This window comes from Moschus berezovskii, chromosome 2 (assembly GCF_049115385.1).
Source record: "Moschus berezovskii isolate FMDL1 chromosome 2, NW_MosBer_1.0, whole genome shotgun sequence".
Taxonomy (NCBI): Eukaryota; Metazoa; Chordata; class Mammalia; order Artiodactyla; family Moschidae; genus Moschus; species Moschus berezovskii.
The window spans coordinates 108,775,532-108,794,965 of record NC_142461.1 but is presented as its reverse complement, the minus strand read 5'-3'; the positions used below and the strand labels follow the sequence as shown (position 1 = coordinate 108,794,965).

Sequence of the window (19,434 nt, the reverse complement as noted above, 5' to 3'; positions counted from 1 at the left end):
CAAGTGTTCTGAGTTCAACTTCCTATAAAACAGCTAATAACTAATCCTAACTTTGATAACACAATAACTATTTTGTCTTTTTTTTTTTGAAGGAAAATATGGACAAAATATTTGTTTTAAAGGATTTCAGTTCAGTTCAGTTCAGTCGCTCAGTCGTGTCCGACTCTTTGCGACCCCATGAATCACAGCACGCCAGGCCTCCCTGCCCATCACCAAACCCAGGAGTTCACTCAAACTCATGTCCATCGAGTCGGTGATGCCATCCAGCCATCTCATTCTCTGTCGTCCCCTTCTCCTCCCGCCCCCAATCCTTCCCAGCATCAGACTCTTGTCCCGTGAGTCAGCTCGTCGCATGAGGTGGCCAAAGTATTGGAGTTTCAGCTTTAGCATCAGTCCTTCCAATGAACACCCAGGATGGATCTCCTTTAGAATGGACTGGTTGGATTTCCTTGCAGTCCAAGGGACTCTCAAGAGTCTTCTCCAGCACCACAGTTCAAAAGCATCAATTGTTCTGCCATCAGCTTTCTTCACAGTCCAACTCTCACATCCATACATGACCACGGGAAAAACCATAGCCTTGACTAGACAGACCTTTGTTGGCAAAGTAATGTCACTGCTTTTTAATATACTATCTAGATTGGTCATAACTTTCCTTCCAAGGAGTAAGCATCTTTTAATTTCATGGCTGCAATCAGCATCCGCAGTGATTTTGGAGCCCAAAAAAATAAAGTCTGACACTGTTTCCACTGTTACCCCATCTATTTCCCATGAAGTGATGGGACCAGATGTCATGATCTTCTTTTTCTGAATGTTGAGCTTCAAGCCAACCTTTTCACTCTCCTCTTTCACTTTCATCAGGAGGCTTTTGAGTTCCTCTTCACTTTCTACCATAAGGGTGGTGTCATCTGCATATCTAAGGTTATTGATATTTCTCCCAGCAATCTTGATTCCAGTTCGTGCTTCTTCCAACCCAGCGTTCCTTATGATGTACTCTGCATAGAAGTTAAATAAGCAGGGTGACAATATACAACCTTGACATACTCCTTTTCCTATTTGGAACCAATCTGTTGTTCCATGTCCAGTTCTGACTATTGCTTCCTGACCTGCATGCAGGTTTCTCAAGAGGCAGGTCAAGTGGTCTGGTATTCCCATCTCTTTTAGAATGTTCCACAGTTTATTGTGATCGACACAGTCAAAGGCTTTGGCATAGTCAATGAAGCAGAAATAGATGTTTTTCTGGAACTCTCTTGCTTTCTTCATGATCCAGCGGATGTTGGCAATTTGATCTCTGGTGCCTCTGCCTTTTCTAAAACCTGTTTGAACATCTGGAAGTTCATGGTTCACATATTGCTGAAGCCTGGCTTGGAGAATTTTGAGCATGACTTTACTAGCGTGTGAGATGAGTGCAACTGTGCAGTAGTTTGAGCATTCTTTGGCATTCCCTTTCTTTGGGATTGGAATGAAGACTGACCTTTTCCAGTTCTGTGGCCACTGCTGAGTTTTCCAAATTTGCTGGCATATTGAGTGCAGCACTTTCACAGCATCATCTTTCAAGATTTGAAATAGCTCAAATGGAATTCTATCACCTCCACTAGCTTTGTTCGTAGTGATGATTTTTAAGGCCCATTTGACTTCACATTCCAAGATGTCTGACTCTAGGTGAGTGATCATGTTATCGTGATTATCTTGGTCATGAAGATCTTTTTATAGAGTTCTGTGTATTCTTGCCACCTCTTCTTAATATCTTCTGCTTCTGTTAGGTCCATACCATTTCTGTCCTTTATCGAGCCCATCTGTGCATGAAAATTTCCCTTGGAATCTCTAATTTTCTTGAAGAGATCTCTTGTTTTTCCTATTCTGTTGTTTTCCTCTATTTCTTTGCATTGATCGCTGAGGAAGGCTTTCTTATCTCTCCTTGCTATTAAAGGATTTAGAATTTTTTATATGCTTTAAAAAAGACATTTTCTAATCAGTTTTTATATTAATTATACTGATCATGCTGTTACATTTTTATTAATGGATAAACTGTCTTAGAAGGAGTCTGTGGTTTCTTTTTTATTTGAAAGCATTAGTTTAACATGATGAAACCCAGTGGAGATTTTATGTAATGGCTCATAAGAATAAATAAATGAAACCACCCAACAGGAATAGAATTTACCCATGGGGACCCATTAAAATGTTTGAGAGTTTCTCTGTTATGTTTACATTTAATTAATAGTCTTTTAAAAAAGAAAGTGTGATACTGTTGCTAACCAGCTAGGTTGGAAACCTCTTGGGATAGACCTTTCTATGATGGCCAAACAGGCAGTGGTCTTGCACTCCTGTCTCAAAATAAGAGATAAACTCTGTGAGGTATGATAAATCCTGAGGACAATATTTATTCACCTTCATCTCAGATAAAAGTTTTATCTACTTTTCTAATTAGAATATATAGTGCATTTTCCTGCCTGAATCATAAGAATAATATTTCTCTTCAATCTAAATAAATACTGACAAAAATAAATCCCAAATGGTAAAATCTTTTTGGAGCTTCCTTGTTGGCTACGTGGTAAAGAATCCGCGTGTCAATGCAGGAGATGCCGGAACTTAGAATTTCCCAGAGAGAAAGGACAAGAACACAAAATATACATGCCAGGAAAAATGTCAGAGACTTGGGCGAAAACAGAGCTTGCTACATTTCTATAAAGCTGAAAATTATTTACTAAGAGGTAACTCCTATTATGGATATGAGAATTGCACTGTGAAGAAAGCTGATCACTGAAGAATTGATGCTTTTGAACTGTGGTGTTGAAGACTCTTGAGAGTCCCTTGGACTGTAAGGAGATCCAACCAGTCCATTCTAAAGGAGATCAATCCTGGGTGTTCATTGGAAGGACTGATGCTAAAGCTGAAACTCCACTACTTTGGCCACCTCATGTGACGAGTTGACTCACTGGAAAAGAGTCTGATGCTAGGAGGGATTGGGGGCGGGAGGAGAAGGTGACAACAGAGAATGAGATGGCTGGATGGCATCACTGACTCAATGGACATGAGTTGGAGTGAACTCCAGGAGTTGGTGATGGACAGGGAGGCCTGGTGTGCTGCGATTCATGGGGTCGCAAAGAGTCAGACACGACTGAGCGACTGAACTGAACTGTACCTCCTATTAAGAATCAATGAACTAATTTCACTACAGAATCACAAAAGAAACCATGACAGTATATTGTCCAAAAAATTTATTTCATTAAAATTCTAGCGATGTTGTTTCAGGACATACAGTTTATGATTATATGAAGTTATTACTTGACAGGCTCAATATTTTAATGAAATATATTGCTTGATAGACAAGGAAATTATTTTTAAAGTGCTGGAGAAGACTCTTGAGAGTCCCATGGACTGCAAGGAGATCCAAACAGTCCATTCTAAAGGAGATCAATCCTGGGTGTTCATTGGAAGGACTGATGCTAAAGCTGAAGCTCCAATACTTTGGCCACCTCATGCGAAGAGTTGACTCACTGGAAAAGACTCTGATGCTGGGAGGGATTGGGGGCGGGAAGAGAAGGGGACGACAGAGGATGAGATGGCTGGATGGCATCACTGACTCAATGGACATGAGTTTGAGTGAACTCCAGGAGTTGGTGATGGACAGGGAGGCCTGGCGTGCTGTGATTCATGGGGTCACAAAGAGTCAGACACGACTGAGCGACTGAACTGAACTGAACTGAAACTTCTGAAACAAGCATCTGAAAGTACTGCTCATTTTTGCACTCCCAATTCTACTTTCTCTCCAAATGAGGTTTTACATCTAAGATTTTTAAGAGAAGAATTAACTATAGTACCTCTTTTTAAATTCTTTCTTTTCTTTAAAGTAACTTTGATTGTTTATTCTTTAATCAATTTTAATTTTAAAAAGTTTCAATTGTTATTTCTCTAAGCCTCTCTTGGTCATAGTTCTGTTCACAGGCCTTCATGAAATGTTTTCCTCTCCGACTTTTCTTTTACTTCAGCCTCTTGTACATTTCTCTCACCCCCGACTCTGTCATTTCCTTCAGGGTTTTCTCTTCTTCCACCTATCCCAGTGATGTACAGCTAAATGTTTAATAACCAGTTCTCCAAGAAAAAAAATTGGTATACTTACTACCATCCATTTACCATATTTTGTTGATGTAAAAGATACGTGGTACACAATTTACAAATAATAATATAGTCAGCATCCTTCATTGACTATTCCATATAGCTAATTAGTTCTCACATAGTGTGAATTTTGCCAATTGTTTTTTTAATTTATAACAATGATTGCAATTGATAAACAAGAATAGTTTTAACCTGAAGGTTGCTTGGTATTTTCATTTATGTTAATCAGTAACATGAAACAGACTTCCTGTCAGAACTTCCTCTCATTCATCAGTGATGTGAACAAATTTTTGCTGAATCAGATAATAGGATTTGAGCAATGAAGGAATATTTCCTCAAATTTTTCATGTTATTCACAGTGTAATGGCTGAAAACATGCATACTTGTACTGTTTTATTAACATTTTATCCATCACTTTCTTAGTCTCTGTAGAAAATCAGCAAGCCTTGATTTATAGCATTTGAAAACTTTTGTAAACATTCCCACCATGACTCATTTAAAACTACTGGTGTCATTTTGCTGCATGTGGAGGAGAAAAGAGACACACAGTAGCCCAACCGTGTAACATATTTCTACCAACCAGGTTAGAATGCAAACAGATACTCAAGAGCATGCTGCTGCTGCTAAATCGCTTCAGTCGTGTCCGACTCTGTGCGACCCCATAGACGGCAGCCCACCAGGCTCCCCCGTCCCTGGGATTCTCCAGGCAAGAACACTGGAGTGGGTTGCCATTTCCTTCTCAGTAAATTGTAGCATTATTAGAGTAGTATGTTTTTAGACGGGGTAGCCTGGTGGGCTTCTGTCTATGGGGTCACACAGAGTCGGACACGACTGAAGTGACTTAGCAGCAGCAGCAGCAGCCTTTTCTAAAGTTATACTTTTAGTTTATACACTTTAATTTTTGCTAACAGCTGCATTTAACAACAGGCTAGCAAAATTTTCCAGACAATTTAACAATAAGTTGTCAAGACCAGTGTGAGTTAGTTCCAGCATACCTTTGAATTCTCTTACAAATAGCTGTGAAAAGAAGAGAAGCGAAAAGCAAAGGAGAAAAGGAAATATATAAGCATCTGAATGCAGAGTTTCAAAGAATAGCAAGGAGAGATAAGAAAGCCTTCCTCAGCTATCAATGCAAAGAAATAGAGGAAAACAACAGAATAGGAAAAACAAGAGATCTCTTCAAGAAAATTAGATTCCAAGGGAACATTTCATGCAAAGATGGGCTCAATAAAGGACAGAAATGGTATGGACCTAACAGAAGCAGAAGATATTAAGAAGAGGTGGCAAGAATACATAGAACTGTACAAAAAATCTTCATGACCAAGATAATCACGATAACATGATCACTCACATAGAGCCAGACATCTTTGAATGTGAAGGAATCATCACTACAAACAAAGCTAGTGGAGGTGGTGGAATTCCAGTTGAGCTATTTCAAATCTTGAAAGATGATGCTGTGAAAGTGCTGCACTCAATATGCCAGCAGATTTGGAAAACTCAGCAGTGGCCACAGGACTGGAAAAGGTCAGTCTTCATCCCAATCCCAAAGAAAGGGAATGCCAAAGAATGCTCAAACTACTGCACAATTGCACTCATCTCACACGCTAGTAAAGTCATGCTCAAAATTCTCCAAGCCAGGCTTCAGCAATATGTGAACCGTGAACTCCCAGATGTTCAAACAGGTTTTAGAAAAGGCAGAGGCACCAGAGATCAAATTGCCAACATCCTCTGGATCATGGAGAGAGCAAGAGAGTTCCAGAAAAACATCTATTTCTGCTTCATTGACTATGCCAAAGCCTTTGACTGTGTCGATCACAATAAACTGTGGAACATTCTGAAAGAGATGGGAATCCCAGACCACCTGACCTGCCTCTTGAGAAACCTGTATGCAGGTCAGGAAGCAACAGTCAGAACTGGACATGGAACAACAGACTGGTTCCAAATAGGAAAAGGAGTACGTCAAAGTTGTATATTGTCACCCTGCTTATTTAACTTCTATGCAGAGTACATCATGAGGAACGCTGGGTGGGAAGAAGCACAAGCTGGAATCAAGATTGCTGGGAGAAATATCAATAACCTCAGATATGCAGATGACACCACCCTTATGGCAGAAAGCGAAGAGGAACTCAAAAGCCTCCTGATGAAAGTGAAAGAGGAGAGTGAAAAGGTTGGCTTGAAGCTCAACATTCAGAAAACAAAGATCATGGCATCTGGTCCCATCACTTCATGGCAAATAGATAGGAAAACAGTGGAAACAGTGTCAGACTTTATTTTTTTGGGCTCCAAAATCACTGCAGATGGTGATTTTGCAGCCATGAAATTAAAAGATGCTTACTCCTTGGAAGGAAAGTTATGACCAACCTAGATAGTATATTAAAAAGCAGAGACATTACTTTGCCAACCAAGGTCCAGTGGTTTTTCCAATGGTCATGTATGGATGTGAGAGTTGGACTGTGAAGAAAGCTGATCGCCGACGAATTGATGCTTTGAACTGTGGTCCTGGAGAAGACTCTTGAGAGTCCCTTGGACTGCAAGGAGATCCAACCAGTCCATTCTAAAGGAGATCAGTCCTGGGTGTTCATTGGAGGGACTGATGCTAAAGCTGAAACTCCAATACTTTGACCACCTCATGCAACGAGTTGACTCACTGGAAAAGACCCTGATGCTGGGAAGGATTGGGGGCGGGAGGAGAAGGGGACGACAGAGAATGAGATGGCTGGATGGCATCACCGACTTGATGGACATGAGTTTGAGTGAACTCCTGGGTTTGGTGATGGGCAGGGAGGCCTGGCGTGCTGTGATTCATGGGGTCACAATGAGTCGGATACGACTGAGCGACTGAACTGAACTCAACTGAATATAGCTGTTCCAGAATGTTCCAGACTTGCCCCTTTTCTGTCTTACCCTATATACTTTTTTTGTGTGGCCTTAACAACTGTCCTGATCTCAGCTGACACATACGTGCTAATGATTCCTTCACATTCTTTTCCAGCCCAGACTTTTCCTTTAAACTTCACAAATTCACACCTTCCAATATGTACAGGACCTCTGTGTTTAGAGATTTCACAGGCATCTCAAACTCATTACCACCCAAGCAGCTCCTGCTCCTGTGGTCTTTATTCATTGCTGACATCCTCACAGTTGTCTGGGCTTCTCCCTTGTTCTTACATCCCATATCCAGTCAGTCAGCCAATCCACTGATTATACCAAATATGTCTTGACTCTGTTACTGCTCTGAGTGAGTGAGTGAGTGAAGTCGCTCAGTCGTGTCCAACTCTTTGCGACCCCGTGAACTATAGTCCACCAGGCCCCTGCGTCCATGGGATTTCCCATGCAAGAAACTGGGGTGGGTTGCCATTTCCTTCTCCAGGGATCTTCCCGACCCAGGTATCGAACCCAGGTCTCCCGCATTGCAGGCAGACGCTTTAACCTCTGAGCCACCAGGGAATCAAGCTACCCTCATCTATCTTTCTTGTTGGGGATACCGAACCAGCACCCTAAATGGTTTTCTAGCTCTGGGTTTTTCTTTGTACCTCCCCATACCTCTTTTTTCTTCTCTTCCAACTTATCATCCACAGTTGTTGGAGATATCTATTTAAATTATGATGTTCCTATATAATTCTCTACCTACAACCCTTCACTTACCCTTCATTAGAATATAGGATGTAGACCAAACTACTTAAGGTGAGGGAAAATACTTTCTATAATCTGACCAGTTTCTCTGCCTCATATCTCATCTGTGCCTCTTGCGTACACTTTGCTTTCATCACAGTTCTGAAATATATCACAGTTCTGAAATAATCCCTGTGCACATTTTGCTGCCTCTTGGCTGTAATTCCACCCAAACTCTTCTTGACTAACACTTTTATTTAATACACCTCTTCCAGAAAACCTCCTCTAACCTTACTTTTTCAACAAATTAAGCCAGGTTAGGTGAATGTCTTCCATGCTACCTAAAATAACCCCCGCATATCTGTCCTTTTAGTTGCTTTATCCTATTGTAGCCATTTATTTCTATATCTAGCTGCCTAACTAAAAGCCAAAAATAGATTCCATAAAAAGAAGAAACTATGTACTCAGCTGAGTAAAATCTTGCTCAATAAATGTTTGATAAGGATGTGAATGAATAAACCTAAACAACTTTAAATAAAAACTTCCTCAGTCTTTTTTTTATAGAAACATGTTTTACATCTGTGATTCCAAAGTCAAATTGGTTTTTAACTTACATTATTTGAAAGTTTTATCTGCATCTTATAATCAAGATCTCTTTCTTTTGAACTGAATTATAGGTCCTTCCACTAATTTTTAAAATATTAATTAGAATGCTGCTTCTCAAAAGTGCTTTATTATAGAGGAGTTGAAGCAGCACTAGATTGTAGACTAAATTCACATCAAGAAAGTCATGAAATGCAATATTATCTGGAGATTTATATTGATTCACCAATCATTATTTACTGCTCATTGTATATCAGGATTAGGATTGTATTAGAGCTGCAATAATAAATAACAGTATGTGGTTAAATACTGTAGAAGAGGTTGATGAGGAACTAGGGAAATACGAAAACACAAATATATCCAAGTTAGAAATTACTAACAAATATTAAGAAAATGCCATGGAGATTTAGGAGATAAGAAAAAGCAACATCCAAGTTAAAATTATTTGAACTTCAGACGTGCTTGAAATTATTTGGTTGAGGAATTATCATAGGGAGCACTTTGCATTAAATAATATTTCTTAAGTATTTTATTTATTCTGAATATCCAGATTTTACATGTGTGTCTTTCTTGCCAGGTTGTGTACAGAGGTTCCCATGCTGTCAAGTTAACATAGAATCAGGGAAAGGAAAAATCTGGTGGAACATCAGGAAAACCTGCTTCAGGATAGTTGAGCACAGTTGGTTTGAAAGCTTCATTGTTCTCATGATCTTGCTCAGCAGTGGTGCTCTGGTAAGTGATCTGACACCTAATGCTTAAATGGATGGTCATTATTTTTAATAAATGTGTTGGAAGTTAAAAATATTGTGGCTTTTTTTTTTAACTTAAAAATTAATCCCTCTGATCAGTAAGGGACAAAATGTTAGTTACCTAAGTAAATATTTGCTACATGCCAGGCATTATTCTTACTCGTGGAATGCAATGATGTTTAAGACCCACGGACTTTTCTCAAGGAGATCAGAGAGCTTTAGGGAAGTAAGAGGCATGAGTGATACAGAACTGGGATATGTTTGTAAGTGAAGTACATGGACGTTTAAGCTCTGGAGCAAGAAGAGTCATCTGCTTGGGAATTCAGAAAGGTAGATGATGTTTTGCAAAATCTAGAAAGATGAATAGGAATTTTCCAGCCAGGAAGGTGGCCTGAGGGGAATGAAGCATGAAATAGCATGAGACATTTAGGAAATTGAAAGTTGTCAAACTGTAGAAAGTGTTGTGGGAGGAAGAGCAAATCCAGGGAGGAAGGTGAAAAAGATAGTGTCAACTTATGAAGCATCTTGCATAAGAGAAAATTCTGTAGTTTTAGGATGAGAATGGGATAGGTCTCTCATTCTTATACATGTACTAAGCACTTTCTATGAGGTTTGGAAAGGATCTGGGAGAGTTAGAGGCTCCCTGAGCTTTTTCTTGACTTAGAGAAGGGAAGCAAGAAAGTCCTGAGGGCTTGACTTTAATTCTTGCATTTCAGTTCCATTGTCATTCAGAAACTCTGCCAACTGCTAGAACCTTCTCTCAGCATCTTAGTAGGTCTGTCCTTTCCCTGTATCCCAACTTCTGTGTTTTCCTCAATATTGACAATAACCTTTTGTAAAAAGTGCTAAGGATTATTTTTAAAGTACTGATAGAAAAACTTAGAATAAGAAGAATAAGAATAGCACAAGTCCATAACTGTGGACAAGTAGACCACTGTTAACCACTGAAGATAAAGGTCCTTTTGCTTTAATTTTCTCCAACAAGGTGAATATTGTTTAAACTTGAAAGAGAAAATTCTAATCCTTTAGACCTGTTTAGGTCAGCAGTAATTTTCAATGGCTTCAGTTAACTCAGTTCTTTAAGTCCATTCAAACTATTTCTCAAGGACTTTGTGGCTGTAACCACAGTATCATCATCTTCCACTCACTGAAAGTTCTTGGGAAGTATCAAAAGGTGGCACATTGATGGAATGAATATAACAGATATTAGTAGAGCTAAAGCTTTTAATGAATGGTAAAGGGTTGGTGAAAAATTCAAAGAAAGAAACCCTCTTCTGTGATCTATAGCCCTGTTAAGCTACAGCACTGATTCATTTCACAAACCTTTCCTTCTCTATTCTTGACATAGACCTAGGTACTGAGAATTCATAAGCACAGAAGAGCTGAAGGAGAGGCTCTAAATCCTACTGCTGGCTTGAAGAAGAGTGCAGGGTGAGAGAGATTTGTAGGAGGGGCTGACCCTGGAATCATATCTTAAGTTATTAGGACTTACTAGTTTGCAGGAAAGTGTAGGGGTGTCAGATAGTGGAAATCACTGAAAGAGTCAGAGATCATGATTCTTTTATAGGACTATAAGTAATTTTATTCTTTTGCACCCTATTTCTCTTGACCTCTGGTGATCAGCCACCTGTACTGATGAGAACTAAGTGGTACACCTGCGTGTGTGCTTGTGTGTTAAGTCGCTTCAGTTGTGTCTGACTCTTTACAACCCTGTGGACTGTGGCCAGGCTCCTCTGTCCAGCCAAAAATACTGGAGTGGATGAAAATGGGATAGCTCTGTCAATCCTGCGGGATGCAGGATCTTCCCAACCCAGGGCTCAAACTGGAGTCTCTTACGTCTGCCGGCATTGGCAGGCAGATTGGTGACTCAGTGGTAAAAAAAAAATCCGCCTTCTATATGGGAGATGCAGGAACCCAGGTTTGATTCCCTAGATTGGAAGATCTCCTGGAGGTGAAAATGGCAACCCGCTCCAGTATTCTTGACTGGAGAATCCCATGGACAGAGGGCTACAGACCATGGGATTGCAGAGTAGGACATAGCTTAGCAACAGACTTTCTTTGTTTCCCTTTACCACTAGCGCCACCTGGGAAGCCCATGTGTTCCACTGTAACTATAAACCAGAAGAAAGTCAGCAGGCCCATAATAGTATAATATGTCAGTGATCTCTTTATCAGAATTTCATTTCCTGTTTTGGTCTTGAATCATAAGCTTTAAGTTGTACCGATTTTAAATTTGAATGCTATTTTCACAGGCTTTTGAAGATATATATATTGAAAAGAAAAAGACCATTAAGATTATCCTGGAATATGCTGACAAGATATTCACTTATATCTTCATTCTGGAAATGCTTCTAAAATGGGTAGCATATGGTTACAAAACCTATTTCACCAATGCCTGGTGTTGGCTGGATTTCTTAATTGTCGATGTAGGTACTTTTGAGTAAATTTTAAAGAGGGTTTATTCTTAATAATAAGAGGTCTGAAAAATCTCACTAATGTTGTGTATTAATCATATTTAGATAGGTGATATGCAGGGAACAGTTTTTTCCAAGGCACAGCTATACCTTACAATCTCCTGTGTTCTCTCAGACTTCCTCTATGAGAAATTTGATTTTTGATACTTATACTAATAATTTCATATTTGATTTTTTTGATTCACCTTTTTAATATATATGTTACATAGTTATGGCCTAGAAAAATGAATGGTAAGATGAATACTTTTGCAATATAATAGTTTTAAAGAAAGGCTAGCCAAAATAAGAAGTAACAAGCTGTTAATGTTTTTGGCATTGTGCTATAAATTTTAAAAAATAAAATAAAATAAATGGTCTGACCTATTAAAAAAAAAAGTAACAGAAAAAATGTAGATCTTTTCTCTTAACCTGTAATTATCATTGAGTCTTCTAAAAATTATTACAAAATATTTAAGATCTTCACAAGTTTCCTAAAATATTATCCCAAACTTTGCTCTTTTCATCTCTCAGTTTAAGAAAAAAAGTTTACAAGCTGAGTTGAATTTATTTTTAGTTAATTAAGGGATATGGCTATTTAATAATGGAATTTGTTTGCATTTTGAAAATCTGAAGTGTGATTCTCAATATTTTGGAGTATGTAATATGCAAAATACAGGAAGATTATATTGCTTCAATTTGAATTTTTTAATATTTTCAAAAAGCTAAATAAATTATATATACATATAATATATATGTATATGTGTATAAAATGTTTTAATAATGCAACAGAGCAAAACTCCACTCAATATTGACAATATTCATACACATCTAAGCATGTGTATAGAGGGGAGGAGTTGGATTTTTTATAATATCTCAAAAACAGAAATTTATCTATCTAGCACAGTTGCTCTCAAAGTGTAATCCCCGAACCAACATCTTTGGCATGTTTGGGTGGGAACTTGTCAAAGATGCAAATTCTCAAGACCCACTTCAGTTCAGTTCAGTTCAGTCGCTCAGTCGTGTCCAACACTTTGCGACCCCATGAATCACAGCACACCAGGCCTCCCTGTCCATCACCAACTCCCGGAGTTCACTCAAACTCATGTCCATAGAGTCGGTGATGCCATCCAGCCATCTCATTCTCTGTCATCCCCGTCTCTTCCCACCCCCAATCCTTCCTAGCATCAGACTCTTTTCCAGTGAGTCAACTCGTCACATGAGGTGGCCAAAGTATTGGAGTTTCAGCTTTAGCATCAGTCCTTCCAGTGAACACCCAGGATCAATCTCCTTTAGAATAGACTGGGTGGATCTCCTTGCAGTCCAAGGGACTCTAAGAGTCTTCTCCAGCACCACAGTTCAAAAGCATCAATGCTTCAGTGATCAGCTTTCTTCACAGTCCAACTCTCACATCCATACATGACCACGGGAAAAACCATTGCCTTGACTAGACGGACCTTGGTTGGCAAAGTAATGTCTCTGCTTTTTAATATGCTATCTAGGTTGGTCATAACTTTCCTTCCAAGGAGTAAGCGTCTTTTAATTTCCTGGCTGCAATCAGCATCTGCAGTGATTTTGGAGCCCCCCAAAATAAAGTCTGACACTGTTTCCACTGTTTCCCCATCTATTTCTCATGAAGTGATGGGACCAGAAGCCATGATCTTCGTTTTCTGAATGCTGAGCTTCAAGCCAACCTTTTCGCTCTCCTCTTTCACTTTCATCAAGAGGCTTTTGAGTTCCTCTTCACTTTCTGCCATAAGGGTGGTGTCATCTGCATATCTGAGGTTATTGATATTTCTCCCGGCAATCTTGATTCCACCTTGTGCTTCTTCCTGCCCAGCATTCCTCATGATGTACTCTGCATATAAGTTAAAGACCCACTTCAGTTCAGTTCAGTCGCTCAGTCGTGTCCGACTCTCTGCGACCCCATGAATCACAGCACGCCAGGCCTCCCTGTCCATCACCAACTCCCGGATTACACTCAAACTCATGTCCACAGAGTCGGTGATGCCATCCAGCCATCTCATTCTCCGTCGTCCCCTTCTCCTCCCGCCCTCAACCTTTCCCAGCATCAGAGTCTTTTCCAGTGAGTCAACTCGTCGCATGAGGTGGCCAAAGTATTGCAGTTTCAGCTTTAGCATCAGTCCCTCCAATGAACATCCAGGATTGATCTCCCTTAGAATGGACTGATTGGATCTCCTTGCAGTATAAGGGACTCTCAAGAGTCTTCTCCAACACCACAGTTCAAAAGCATCGATTCTTCGGCGATCAGCCTTCTTCACAGTCCAACTCTCACATCCATACATGACCACGGGAAAAACCATTGCCTTGACTAGACGGACCTTGGTTGGCAAAGTAATGTCTCTGCTTTTTAATATACTATCAAGGTTGGTCATAACTTTCCTTCCAAGGAGCAAGCGTCTTTTAATTTCATGGCTGCAATCAGCATCTGCAGTGATTTTGGAGCCCAAAAAAATAAAGTCTGACACTGTTTCCACTGTTTTTCCATCTATTTCCCATGAAGTGATGGGACCAGATGCCATGATCTTTGTTTTCTGAATGTTGAGCTTCAAGCCCCACTTAAGTCCTACTAAATCAGAAACAATGGTGTTGGGACCTAGCAAAACTGTGGTAACAAACCCTCCAGATGCTTCTGGTGCATATTCAGCTTTTAGAACCAATCATGATTTGATATTCAGAGGATGGACTTGTTTGATATCTGCAAGTTTCCTGATTATTTGAAACTTCCTTGACTGACCATTATTCATCAGGAGGGGCATATATCATGCTTATATACATGTATACATAAGTAGAAAGATAAATATTTGCATATATGTAGATGTTCTTCTCAATTACAAACTGCACTTAATTTTCTCAATTATGTGCATATATTCAATATAATAGCACTCACTTAACAGTGGTTTGGAGATCAGGTTAACCATTTCCTTAGGGGTTATTCAGATTATAATAGACATTTTAAAACTGTCTTTTTGCTTATTAAAAAAAAGAACGTTTATTATTCTAACTTGAAAGTACACCTATTTTTTAAATACACTTAAGTGGAAACTAATGGACCTTAAAGATTAGGTGAATTTAAAAGTGATATGAGGATTAGTTAGGAATGCAGGATATATAGCATGAGGACCTAAAAAGAAACAGTTATACTACATTTAGTGAGACATTTAGAAGTATAATAACTATGTGAAAGCAAAACACTTCACCCCACATCCTGATTCAAAAATCAGTTCACTGTGTTTCTCACAGCAGCAGAAGTGAACTACTCCTTTAATAGTTAAACATAAGGAAGTTGACTCTTGAGTAGCTCCTAATCTTCCCTGGAAAATTGAATCTTTCAGTCATTCAGTTCAGTTCAGTTCAGTTCAGTTCAGTCGCTCAGTCGTGTCCGACTCTCTGCGACCCCATGAATCACAGCACGCCAGGCCTCCCTGTCCATCACCAACTCCCGGATTACACTCAAACTCATGTCCACAGAGTCGGTGATGCCATCCAGCCATCTCATTCTCCGTCGTCCCCTTCTCCTCCCGCCCCCAACCTTTCCCAGCATCAGAGTCTTTTCCAGTGACTCAACTCGTCGCATGAGGTGGCCAAAGTATTGCAGTTTCAGCTTTAGCATCAGTCCCTCCAATGAACATCCAGGATTGATCTCCTTTAGAATGGACTGGTTGGATCTCCTTGCAGTATAAGGGACTCTCAAGAGTCTTCTCCAACACCACAGTTCAAAAGCATCGATTCTTCGGCGATCAGCCTTCTTCACAGTCCAACTCTCACATCCATACATGACCACGGGAAAAACCATTGCCTTGACTAGACGGACCTTGGTTGGCAAAGTAATGTCTCTGCTTTTTAATATACTATCAAGGTTGGTCATAACTTTCCTTCCAAGGAGCAAGCGTCATTACTTGATCCCAATGAACTGCATTGCAGATATTGTTCTTAGTCATTGCCTCTTGTTGCACACAGTGTGAAGCAATGGATATTTTAAATGGATCTTATTCAAAGACTGGATGCATTTACAGTTCCAGATTTCAGGTCAAAGGAGTTCATTGTTGCTTACCAAAATGTGTATTGATTTTCTCTCCATGTTCTTTCTTCTGAGATGCCTTAAGATAAGAACATAGATTTCTGTTGGACACTGGTTGTGGTCATTATGGAGGGTCGTCTAACACAATGAAGTTCCTGTATGTCTGTACTGATTATGAAGCCAGTGAGATCACCTACTAGTGAGCTGTCTTCAGTACAATTGAGATTTTGTCCCACAAATTATTGCTGGGAAAATATTTGCTGCTGATTCTGAGAAACTGTAGGGCAGAAAAATCTTGTAGAAAATTTGCCTCATTTCAAAATCCTAAGTCTTCAGAATACTTTTGAATAAGGTCTATGCTAGGACATAAATTTGGCTGTGAATGCCACACTCTTTTGACTTAGCTTTAGAATCACACAGTTCAGTATTGTTGTTGTTCCGTCACTAAGTTGTGTCTGACTCTTTGTGACCCCATAGACTGTAGCATGTCAAGCTCCTCTGTCCTCCATTATTTCCCATAGTTTGCTCAAACTCATATCCCTTAAGTTGGTGATGCTATCTAAGCATCTCATCCTCTGCCACCCCCTTCTCCTTTGGCCTTCAGTCTTTCCCAGCTTTAGGGTCTTTTCCAATGAGTTGGCTCTTCGCATCAGTTGACCAAAGTATTGGAGCTTCGGTTTCAGCAATAGTACTTTCAATGAGTATTCAGGGTTGATTTTCTTTAGGATTGACTAGTTTGATCTCCTTGCTGTCCAAGTGACTCTCAAAAGTATTCTTTAGCACAACAATTTGAAAGCATTAGTTCTTCTTCATGCAGTCCTCTTTATGGTCCAACTCTCACATCAGTACATAACTACTGGAAAAACCATAGCTTTGACTATATGGACCTTTGTCTGCAAAGTGATGTCTCTGCTTTTTAATATGCTGTCTAAGTTGGTCATAGCTTTTCTTCCAAGGAGCAAGCATCTTTTAATTTCATGGCTACAGTCACCATCTGCAGTGATTTTAGAACCCAATAAAATACCCTGGACTTTATTACAATTGAAATTTTGATAGTTGCTTTAATTGTTCAGAATTAATAAGCAAGTGAAAAACCTACAAAAGTATGAAAAGCATATGTGATTTTATTATTCAGATATAAGAAATAACTTACTTTCTTTTTATTATTTCTTTTTTCTGGTTAACTTTCCTTTAAATTTATTTCCTTTAGTAGATAACTTTATATATAAATCATGTTGTTCTTGTTGAGTTGCTCTTCAGTTCAGTTCAGTTGCTCAGTCATGTCCAACTCTTTGCGACCCCATGGACTGCAGCACACCGGGCCTCCCTGTCCATCACCAACTCCCGGAATTTACTCAAACTCATGTCCATTGAGTCGGTGATGCATCCAACCATCTCATCCTCTGTCATCCCCTTCTCCTCATGCCTTCAGTCTTTCCCAGCATCAGGGTCTTTTCCAATGAGTCCACTCTTCGTATTAGGTGGCAAATTATTGGAGTTTCAGCTTCAGCATCAGTTCTTCCAAGGAACACCCAGGACTGCTCTCCTTTAGGATGGACTGGTTGGATCTCCTTGCAGTCCAAGGGACTCTCAAGAGTCTCCTCCAACACCAAGTTCAAAAGCATCAATTCTTCGGCACTCAGCTTTCTTTATAGTCCAACTCTCACATCCATACATGACCATGGGAAAAACCATAGCCTTGACTAGATGAACCTTTGTTGGTTGCTCTTAGTGATCTTTAAAATTGACTTGTTCTCATCATGCTTTATTATTTAATTGAAATGGTTAAATAAAATTTTTGATTAATGAAAGTTTTCTTTTTTGTAGGTTTCTTTGGTTACATTAGTTGCAAACACTCTTGGCTACTCAGATCTTGGTCCCATTAAATCCCTTCGGACGCTTAGAGCTTTAAGACCCCTGAGAGCTTTATCTAGATTTGAAGGAATGAGGGTAAGAAAATACTGAACTTTCTAATATATTCATATTTCTTAATAGAGTATGAAATATGAAAAATGGGCAATTAGGAATTATGGACTGTTTATACACGTGTGCATATATATACATATGTATGATCTGTCTATGTAAACAAGTGTGTATACATGTGCATATACACACATTTCAGTGCATATTGTTTAACAAAGAGTAAATGAAATATTGTAATGCCTCCTTCATATTATATTGTTAGGCAGTGATTCAAATAAGTTACTTTTCCCTTCCTAAATCAAAATCTTTCCTATGGTAGGAAATGCAAATGAAGGGGACACTATTAGTCCTGACAGCATCTCTCATATACAAGTCATGAAGAACTTGCCTGTATCAGGTGCTTAAATAATATTTTTTTAAGGAATCACTATGGGTAGGAAGCATAAGAAAAGACAGAGAAGTAGCTTCAGGCATCACTTTAAATTTCATTCTTGAAATATATGGTTCAATGAAAATGGAAATATCTCCAAATTATATTTGAGAAAATGGAAGCTCTGAATTAATTTAATTTGCACTAGACTGTATAGTGCCTGAAAACTGATTCAAGAAACCTAGCTTTATAGAGGATAAGAGGACACTGACTTTATTTTCTTTAATGAGTCCTCATTTGTTGAGGACATTAGCATGTCCTCGTTTGTTGCTATTCCCCTCAAATTTCTTCTTCTCCAGATATGTTCCTGCTTTCTCATGCCTCCATTCTCTTGACAGGGAATGCTTCTCCCTCCTCTGTCTCAACTCTAACTCATCAATATAGCAAATTCCTTTAGACCGAAATTATGTCTCAATGTCCTAAAGGACATTTAACAACGAGTAACGAAAGGTCTAAATGTCCTTTAGACCTAAATTTAAATGTGCCTTGTCTGTCCAGGTATAACTGGGCATCCTTCCTATATGTTCAAACACATAAAATCCTTATTATATTGCATCATACATATTTATCTGACTGCCTCTGTGTAGTCTCTGAACAATTTAACATGCAGCTTAATCTAGCTCAGTGCTTCTCTAAATGTAGTCAGCATCATTTGAAAACTTACTAGAAATGCAAATTCCTGATTCCACCCTAGATCTTCTGAATGATAAACTCTAGAGTAGGGCTTAGAAATCTGAAGCCTCTGGGGAATGTTAGACGTCTTTTAGTCTAGCAGATTGTCATTGTTATTCCTGCTAACCTAATTAAGAGTATAACCTCAACTAGTTAGTGTATCCAGTGCATATTGTTCCAATGTTTATGAGAGATCATGATTATACAAAAAAAAAAAATTTCATAAGTAAAAGTCAATTCCTGTTTGTCTTGTAAGAACTGAAAAATTACATTTCATTTTATACACAAAGGTAGTATTGGAATTGACATTAATTTTGCTCTTTGAGCATTAGTGTATAGAATGTTGCCATCAGAACTTCTCACTGATCCTTGGACTCAAGCAGAGCACTTGTGACATTTTCATGATCAAGGAATATACTTTCACCAATAAAACTACCTCCCTCAGTGATTAAGTCACTCCATTATTTTACCCTGTTCTTTGTTCTTCACCTGTAATATAGGTGAATTGGATGAAGGAGAATGTTTTAATATATTTGGAGTGACAAATGTATCTATTTAGTTATGTTTATTAGCCAGGCAGAAAAGGGGACATTTCTTCACAATGCAAGGTCATTTTTATAGTTAGCTTCCTTTGAAAAGACTTGAGGTTCTTGAACTTATTGACTTCTCCAAATGGCTTCTTATTAGAACAATGTATATCCATCTCCCTCAAAGACCCATTATAATGCACATTCTTTCAGCAAACATTTTTGACACCAACTATGAGTCAAATTTTGTACTATAAAAGAAGTACAATGGTACATAGACCCCAGCCCCTCAGGAATGAGTCAGGACAATGTC

General features: G+C 39.0%; 1 protein-coding gene across 1 annotated transcript in view; it reads left to right on the top strand.

The window, feature by feature from the left end:
• Window positions 1-19,434, top strand: part of SCN9A (sodium voltage-gated channel alpha subunit 9) — a 177,277-nt gene that overhangs the window by 136,847 nt on the left and 20,996 nt on the right. Inside the window, exons 19-21 of the mRNA XM_088829850.1 lie at window positions 8,906-9,060; window positions 11,330-11,503; window positions 17,397-17,519. Of these exons, the coding sequence (XP_088685976.1) occupies window positions 8,906-9,060; window positions 11,330-11,503; window positions 17,397-17,519 (452 nt within the window). The remainder of the gene's footprint in view (window positions 1-8,905; window positions 9,061-11,329; window positions 11,504-17,396; window positions 17,520-19,434) is intronic.